General features: G+C 35.9%; 1 protein-coding gene across 3 annotated transcripts in view; it reads left to right on the top strand.

The window, feature by feature from the left end:
* LCP2 (lymphocyte cytosolic protein 2) overlaps positions 1-9,110 on the top strand; it is a 35,089-nt gene extending 25,979 nt beyond the window's left edge. For all 3 annotated transcript variants that reach the window (XM_064458918.1, XM_064458919.1, XM_064458920.1), the window contains 6 exons: positions 473-522; positions 1,387-1,490; positions 2,347-2,424; positions 3,516-3,671; positions 4,958-5,080; positions 7,623-9,110. In XM_064458918.1, the coding sequence (XP_064314988.1) occupies positions 473-522; positions 1,387-1,490; positions 2,347-2,424; positions 3,516-3,671; positions 4,958-5,080 (511 nt within the window). In that variant the 3' untranslated portion in view covers positions 7,623-9,110. The remainder of the gene's footprint in view (positions 1-472; positions 523-1,386; positions 1,491-2,346; positions 2,425-3,515; positions 3,672-4,957; positions 5,081-7,622) is intronic.
* Positions 9,111-9,354: the final 244 nt, after the last annotated feature.

The following is a 9,354-nucleotide window of genomic DNA, read 5'->3' on the forward strand; positions in this document are numbered from 1 at the left end:
CTCCACACCCATAGTTGCAACTTTAAGGATGAGAAATGGCATTTTCATCAACAATGTTATAGTAGCCACAAGAAAAATTACTCTATAAGTAGAACCCCACAGAAAGAAGCATCTAGCAAGCATTCCTGTGCTTCCTGCTTCAGGGGAATAAAGTAGTCATCCCCTGTGAAAACTCAACAAGCCGAAGTAGGTTTCTGCATTGATCCTGATACAGAAGTCTTGATGGTCCATTACTGATTCCCTCTACCTTATTCCCAGATACTGAGCTTCAAGAAAACTTAGTGGTGGATCTACTTGTATAAAAAGGAAAACAAAAAGATGAAAGAGAAGGCTATCCTTATCCTGCAGAGGTCTTAAGAGGATCTCACATTCTGTAGGACAGGCACGAAGTCCAGATCAGTTCTTCAGAGCACATAAATGTTTTATAGCAATGTTGTATTTATACTGACTACTTTTTTTTTTTTTTAAACAGTGCTAGAAACCTGTCTTCAAGTGGCTCACTACCACCACGCTTACATCTAGGTTTGTATCCTGCATTCCTGCATTTTTTGTACAAAAATGACTGAAAGTTGAAAGGTGGCTTCAGTGCAGTTACTCTTTTTTTTTTTTTTTCTTTATGGATGTTTCTGTTTGAACCGTGAACAGAAAACTATCAAGTTCCTGAAAGGCATCTTGTGTAACTTACTTAATCTGAATCTAAGATGTTTTTTTCCCCATGAAGTTTGGGCTTACTGCCTAGTTAAACTATCGTCAAAACTTCATATAAGCATCTTTTTCAATATAGCTAATACTACTGAGAGCTGAGCAACACTACCTGCAAGTCACTGTGGTATACTAATACTCTTGAAAAAGGGAGAAAACACTTTCCATGTGAAATATGCTGCATATTTATCTCGTCATAACAACTAAAAAGAAAGGAAGCTTAGAAATCAATTGCTCTGCAAATAATTTTTCACATACGGTAACAGCTGCCAATGCCTTAGTGATATTTTTTAGTTTCTCCATGCTAAGAAGGCAAGGAATGCAAGGAGACAACATTACTTCTGTCTAAAGAAACTGCAGATGCTCTCAACTGAGAAATTGTGGTACAGAAGCTAAACAGATGTAACCTCTATTTCAAGTTCATCTGATTTTAAGGAAACCTGAACTGCAAGAGTTCAGTTAAAGTCCCTGTGCAGCACGGATGATTTAATGTGAAGAACCTGATTTCATACAGAGCCCTAAATCTGATTTCAAATCAATTCAAAATGTCTCAGTATCAGAGTGATATAAATCCTTCATGACTTATTAAATCAAGATTGTACACCCTGTATGCAATCCACAGATTAAATTATTTTCCTGGTTTTAACCTGGTTTTAATTTTTTTCTACTTTTATATCTTTGAAGGCAGCAACAGCAGATCTCCTTCAAGAGGCGTAGCTGACATGAGACCTCCATTGCCAATTCCTAGCAGACAGACTGCTCACCAAACGAACATGGAGGACGATGAGGTACAAAACATTACAAGTATTACCCATAACTGCTAAACACAGCAAATTTTCTGATTTCAAGAGAGAACATTTTTCAAAGTTGTTTTTCTAGTTAGTAGTCACTGTCAGGATGTTAGTAGGTACTTTCAGTTTCCTTTTCTGTGTCAAAATTTAGAGCCTTATTTTGTCTTCACCAAGAAAAACAACAGCAAAACCCCAGTAAAACAAAATAAGAAAAATACTTGTTTGCTGGATTATTTGTTTTGCAAAATTGCCTTCAACTAGCATTACATATTCAGTTCTCCTTCCACAAAACCTTGGTGGGTAAAGAATTCATACCCTTTAAGTGCATTTTTGTTTCACATTTCTTTAAATATGACAAGTTTAGAGGAAACCAGTCCTGTTGATAACACTGCTTGGCAACCATACATGGTATGTTCACAGGAAGTCTGCATTATTGTCTTAGATGATAGTTAAAAAATAAAAGTAAAATATACAATTATTTTTTAAAAAAACTCAGAGAAATTAAGGCAACGGATGCTAGTGTCCCAGGCAGACAAAAGAGAAAATGTCACTTAAAATCTATCTCTTACTGAAAATATTTGGAAATATGTTTTCCTAGCTTACCTGCAGACATCTTATAGCTAGGTCTTTAGTATTTTCAAATTTATCCAAGTGAGCAAATAATTTTAAGATCATTTAGTGCTACTTCTATACCAGTATGATCCCTGAAGCTCATACCTTCAGAGATTCTGCACACAAACCCAAACATCCCTCACATTCAAATTTCTCTCTACTTACTTGTATGTTGTTAACATCACAAGCTAATTCATTGACAGCTGACTTTCTCTTTTATCCTCTCTCACAAAAAACATAGGACTCACTAAACGATGAATGGTATGTTGCTTATGTTAGTCGGCCAGAAGCAGAAGCAGCTCTTCGAAAAATAAACAAGGTACTCTTTAAATCATTGGTGATTCTTACCATCTCCTAGCTAGATGTCCTTGCAGTCATATGGGAAGAGTGAAGGTAAATAACATGGTATGGTTATAGCCTCAATATAGATACTTAGAGTGAGGGATTTACCTTGAATATCTTTACCCACATAAAAGTTACACATGTAGTCTAAACCAGCCATGAAGGCTGTTGTTTTGCATAGTCCAAGAGAATAAATTATGTGTCTCCAGAATGCAGTTCCCCCTCGCCTCTCTTAGGAGGAGAGACTTGTTCTCTGGAAATAGTTCTCTGTCACCAGTGAGCAACTTGTTGTAAATTCCAAGTTTTAGATAGCTTGAATTAGATGAGATGGAACCCCACAATTTTCTAGGCCATATTTACCAGCAAAAAGAAGTACAGATTCAAACAGATGAAACCCAGGCTTAACTGTGCGTGTGGAGGTGAACTAACTTGGATCCCATCACTGTGGGAAATCTGTTTATTCTGTGGTGCCTCACAGCACATGCAGTGAGCTGAAGATGACAAGTACAGCATTTCAATGACTTGTACTAAGGTCCAGCTTATGAGATTACAATTCAATGCCTTTAAGAAAGGGTGTTTCAATGGAATACTTGTTAAAATACATCTGAAATGACAAAAAGCACACAGAGAGTGAGACAGTATCACTGCCTTTACCAAAATTACAAAGACACTACCATTATTTTAGGCTGCCTGTAAATAAAACTCGCATACGAACTTTGACTGGCACTTACCAGAAATGAACTGCTCTTCTGGTTAAAATGACATGAGGTTTGGCCTTTGGTATTTTACTTCCTCCTTTAACAGAATCTCTCCCTCATAGAACACCATTCCTCCCTTCCCTAAAAATCTACATTTGTATCAGGCAGGAAAGTTTTAAGTAGCACATTGAAAAATAAAATATTTGAGAAATTACCTGAACTCTTTAATAGTGCCGTTTCTCTTACTAGGAGGAAAGAGATGTCAGAAAGAACAAACACTTAAAAGCATGAGTTCTTTAGTTAAGCTTGTTATACTGATCAAACCCCAAAGTGATGTTTATTTGTCATCTTTCATTTTTTCATCTTTCAGGATGGAACATTCTTGGTAAGAGACAGCTCAAGAAAAACTGCTACTCATCCATATGTACTGATGGTGCTGTACAGAGACAAAGTATACAACATCCAGATTCGTTACCAGGAGCAAAATCACATATATTTGTTAGGAACTGGCTTAAAAGGAAAAGAGGTACTATGTGTTTTTCACACTATTTCCCTTCGTCTTAAGGTATCACCTGTCTAAATCCTAAGTGTCAGGCTACTGAACCTGTTACTCTAGTGGAATTCTGCTTATTGTCTTAGAGTTATTCCTGATAGAATAGGTAACTGCTGGAAGTAAAATCAGATTCCCCTGATTGCACTCAGGGAATGAAGGGATAACCTTAGAATGCAGCTTTTAGAAATCCATATACCTGGTTAGGGAATGTTTGTTTACCACTAAGATACCAGATAAGGGAATATACACTTGAGAGCAAATCCAAAGCTGCCAAATTCATTATTCCACTCTACTCAGCGCTTGTCAGGCCACACCTGGGGTACTGTGTACAGTTCTGGTCCCCGTGATACAAAAAAGACATGGACAGGCTGGAAGGGGTCCAGAGAAGGGCCACCAAGAAGATCAAAGGACTGGGAAGCTGCCATATGAGGATAGGCTGGGAGAGCTGGGTTTGTTCAGCCTTGAGAAAAGGAGGCTCAGAGGGGATCTCATCCCCATGTACCAGTACTTAAGGGGCAGCTACAAAGAAGATGGAGACTCCCTTTTTACACAGAGTCACACGGAGAGGACAAGGGGGAATGGACACAAGTTGCTCTTGGGGAGATTCCGATTGGACACCAGAGGGAAATTTTTCACACTGAGGACAGTCACCATTGGAATAATCTCCCCAGGGAAGTGGTTGACTCGGCCACATTGGACACCTTCAAGAGTCGTCTGGACAGGGTGCTGGGCCATCTTGTTTAGACTCTGCTCTTCCTAGAAAGGTTGGACTAGATGATCCCTGAGGTCCCTTCCAACCTGGGATTCTGTGATCCTGTGAACTTTACTGCTTTGCTCCCAGACTGTTGGTTTACCTATGTCCAGCAGTACTGCATCGGATTTACTGTCACCAGACAGCCTGGTCAGCACATGCACTGCAGTTTTGATTGAGTCAGAACTCTCTGAATTTATCAGTCACCTTTTTTGAACTTTCATGTGCAATCATCATGTCAAGCAGAACGCCAACTTCATATATTGAACAGGCCAAGACTGCATAAATTAATTCCACAACACTGCTGTAGGTCGTACACACACTAGATTAGAAGTTATTGAGCTACAGATCAAGGCAGGAATTAAAACAGCTTATCTGATAGTATTTATTGGACCTTATAAGACTGCTAAATATTTAGAGTTAAAAAAAACCCAAGCCTTTTGGTGTTACTAACTACTAATAATTCTGACATTTTTACCATAACCTTCTCACTTTTTCTACCCCACAGGATTTTTCTTCTGTAGCAGATATCATCGATTACTTTCAAAGAACACCTCTTCTTCTGATTGATGGAAAAGACAGAGGTTCAAGAAACCAGTGCATGTTAAAATATGCTGCAGGACATATTTAAGTAAGACCTTAAGGAAGATCACGTATAGCATCAAAGCCTACTGAAGTTTGTAAACTTCAGGATATTTCCTTTTTCAGCAGACTAAAATCATGAAGTCATTAAAAATCCTTTTAATTTTAAGGAAAAAGGACAATGTTATTTTTAAATTATGCCTTAAATGCAGTACTCTATAAATCTGCTTTTCCTACAATGTGTTTATTACTGTCCACTAATCATACAGTACATGAGAATTTTTTTCTTCCAACATATGTATATCTTCTTGAAATGATTTCCATGCCAAATTAGAGTACCCATGAAATAAATACCAATACAAGTCTCTGCTTTCATAGGAGAGAAAAAAAAGAGTAAGCTATTTTTCAGATCAGAACTGCAGCAGCAATTATGTTATTTACAGTCAAACAGAGTAGACCCAAACCTTGTCAAGGCTGACAAGTAGACAAAAGACAATAAAAGCCCTTTTTTTTCCCCCACAGTACACTTCCCAATAAATCTAACTTTGGCCACTTTTATGAAAAGACTCTGACCTGGATCCTAAAGACACCTAGGTTTCTGCAACACCAAAAAAAAACCCCAACCCTGGATATGCAGCTGCCTGTCCACATCTGTCTAATTCAGCTATGAAACTGTCTTTGTTCACAGTTTTTTAGAAAAATAAAAAATCTACAGGTATCCTATTCTCTCTGCCATACCACTGACAATTCATTGATGACATGTCTTAGCCCACAACTGGGAATTATGTATCTCCTAGGATCCTCTAACCTCACTCAGAAACAAGCTTTTCTCCCTTCACACAAAACTCTCTTCAGCTGTGTCTTTCTGACTCTAAATTAAGCAACTAACTTTTTTATAGGAGACAAGTCAACGAGATTATCATCATGTGGTTCTTAATTGGCAGAACACGCCCAAATCTCTTAGAAAGCAGACAGACACAATCAGGCTAAACATAGTTCCTCTTATACAACTGCTCTCTGTTTTTACTGTATTTTTCCACGAAAAACAGTAATGTTCTCAGTTCTAAAATATAAGTTGCAACTGAGGACCACTGAAGCACACTATATCGAGAGTTTTTTCTTCTCCTTCATTAAGTGGGATTTATCCAAGTCTTTGCCTTGGTTTTCTAGTAACCTTTGTTTTCTGACAAGACCTTGGTTTGATAATGATTTTAGACTGTCACACTTTCTTTCCTTTAAAGCCATTTGTGTGTATATCACTTAAAACATCTGAACCAAAATTCAAGGCAGAAAAATATCTTCTGTGTTATCTTCATGTAACAGCTTCTCTGATAAGATAATCAGATTTCACAAACAATTTTATCTCAAGTATATATGTTTTGTAAATGTTATCTTCCTTTCTAATACATTTAGTGAAGGGCTTGAATTCAAAGATAGCAAATTTAATTTCCATGCAACTATGAGTCAAAAGACAAAGGATTAAAAAGTTAAAAATTATTCAGCCGAGAAAATCTGTTTCTAGTCCAATATTTTAGGAAGGCTCACTACTAATCTTGTGACAGAAAAGTCAGTTATAAGGTATGTTTTTCAAAAAATGCTAAAATTAAGAACAACATCTGCCCTGTTACCACTGCCATGTTATATGAGCTGGAGGTTGTAATTCTAGTCCATTGTAATGCCTTGAAAATTGTGATAACCTAGAAATGCCTCCTATGGAATTGTGTTTTATTTGTTTTAAATCATCTCATTAGTGAAAGAGAAATACAATGTAAACCAGCATAACAAATTATAACACTAATTATTTTTTTCAGCAGAGAGGGTCTTGATTATTCAGATAAACATATTTTCCATATCAATACAAACACACACCAACATTAAAACATATCCACTATTAAAGTATGATTGAATGTTAATTGTTATGAACTACACAAAAATACTGGCTACTCAAATTTTGGGCCAAGAAGATTTCAGGATAGAGTATTTAGACCACTAACTCTTTCTTTCTTTTGAGCTAGGTGCATTAGAAAGTCACTACAGAAACTAGAATGAAAGTACTTTCGGTTTTCCAGAGGTAATCTGCTGTTTGGCCCCCTTCCTCAGCAACATTTTTAGAATAAGGAAGGCAGATCAAGAGACAATTTGCAGTTCCTCCTTTACTGACTATTTCTTATCCCATTTTCCAGAGCACAACTGAGATAAGAGAGCAATGACTTGAAGTAATTTAAAATCTTGTGTCACTGTTCCAATATGTCTTTGTTTAAAGAGAGACAACCACGCTGGAAAAGCTTCATGCCCAGTTTCTTAACCTTTCTAGTTAATGAGATCAGTCTTTCCAGCCCTAGTGGGATTAATTTGGGAAATTTGGGTTGAAAAAAATCTCTCAAAATCAATAACCTACTTAAAGCATTTTTCCACTTCACATTTTCAGTTTAAAATAAAAATAGGCTAACTGCAGGAAATCGTACTATTACTTCACAGTTCAAACTGAAGCACTATTAATAGAAGATGATGCATGAAAATGGATGCTGTTACTTAATCTGTCAAACTCCAAGTTTTTTCTTCAGCTTCTCTTAAATCTTTCGCCTTCACAGGATGGTTGAAATTCAAAACAAGGTCACAAAGGAGTAGGTGGCTTTCCACTGAAAGACAAAGTGCAAAGGATCATCATGGTATTTATTGAATGGTAGATGCTGCGGGAATGGCGATTTATATACAGCACTCGTTGAAGGATTCATCTATCAACTCTTTCAAAAATTTGAAGGACTGCCTTGTTTTGTTTACTTCAAGAAGGTTAAATAAAGTTTGATATTAGCACACTGGTAATATTTCTATTAGGAAACTATTACTGTCCTGCAAAGGAATGACTTTGACTACCTAACAGATTTTTCCCATGGTTAGCTAACATGATTCCATTTCTATGTAACTACTGTTTCATTAATTTGTCAAAACAAAAGAGCAACTGAATTGTTTGATTAGATGAAAAAACAGTTGTATGACATGGAAAACACAAGCCATTCACAACTGCACACTTTTTAAGGTAATGCCTTAAACAGCTTCCGGTTTAGCTGGATGATAAACTCAGAATTACCATTTAGTTTCTTCAGTTCATTGGACATTTTGTGAATATTTTTAATTGCAGCTTCAAGGTTAAACTGCTCAGCAGCAGCAGCATTTTTGAATGACTGTAAGAAATAGAAACAAAACATAACTGCCAGTGTATGTATGATCCATAAACTCATCATAACTTTTATTAATTTTATGGATTGAATTACTTCATGAACTTTATTAAGTTTATGAAACACAAACTAATAATAACCTTTATGAATTTTTATTTGGTTTTCTAAAATAATATTTTAACTAAACTGTCCCCCCCTTTTATAATTATCTACTTATTATGGCAAATTGCAACTACTGAAGGCAACTACTAAACACTCAGGCTTTATTTTTGTATCTGTTCCTCTGTTTCTATTTTTTTTTAGCAAACAACTGCAATGAAATTAAACATACGTAAAATTTCATCTCCTCACCAGCATTTTTAAAATTTTTGTTTTCGACCTCAGAATCTCAATGAAAATTAATCGTCAGGTAATATTTAGTCAACCACAAGATGGAGCTATTGTGAGGTTAACATGCATAACAGAACTTACTGTCACTATTAGCACTGAATGTTAATGAATCTGCTAACACCTGCCTGGGAACATTTGTGTCTGTATAGGCAATTATTTTATAATCAACATCTTCTTGCTTATTTTGGAGATCATCTTCCCTCCCTTTAACATTGTATTTAAAAAAAACAATCAAAATCTGGAGACAATTAAGACTAGAAACCATCTGAAATTAAGTATAATTTGAATTTTTAAATTTATACTACACTCTTTTTTAGAATTTATCTTTTTAGGACAAATATTAAAGAAACTTGCACATATTTTTTTGGCCTAGTTATCAGCTCTCTATCATTCAGAAAGTCTAAAAATAAAGCCTGAATAAACTCTGGGCGATTCATAAATAATGCTCACTTTGCAGAACACCTCAACACATTGAGAGTTATGACAAAAAAACCTAAACATACATTTAGCATAGATTCTTTGTCCGAGTCTCTCTTCCCTTCAGACAGTGGCTTTGCATTGAGGTCATCAGCCAGGGCCAAAGATCCTAGAAGGAGAAACCCAAAATTATTATGGAGTAATATATGTATGTATATATCTCATATCAAATATGTAATAACATTTGATAAATATAATGATTAGACCTTGTTTTCATTAGTGTTATTTGAAAGTAGAATCTAAGGGGTTGAATAGCTTTATTTCTTCTTGAGGAAATTTT

The sequence above is a fragment of the Phalacrocorax carbo genome, chromosome 8 (assembly GCF_963921805.1).
Source record: "Phalacrocorax carbo chromosome 8, bPhaCar2.1, whole genome shotgun sequence".
NCBI lineage: Eukaryota > Metazoa > Chordata > Aves > Suliformes > Phalacrocoracidae > Phalacrocorax > Phalacrocorax carbo.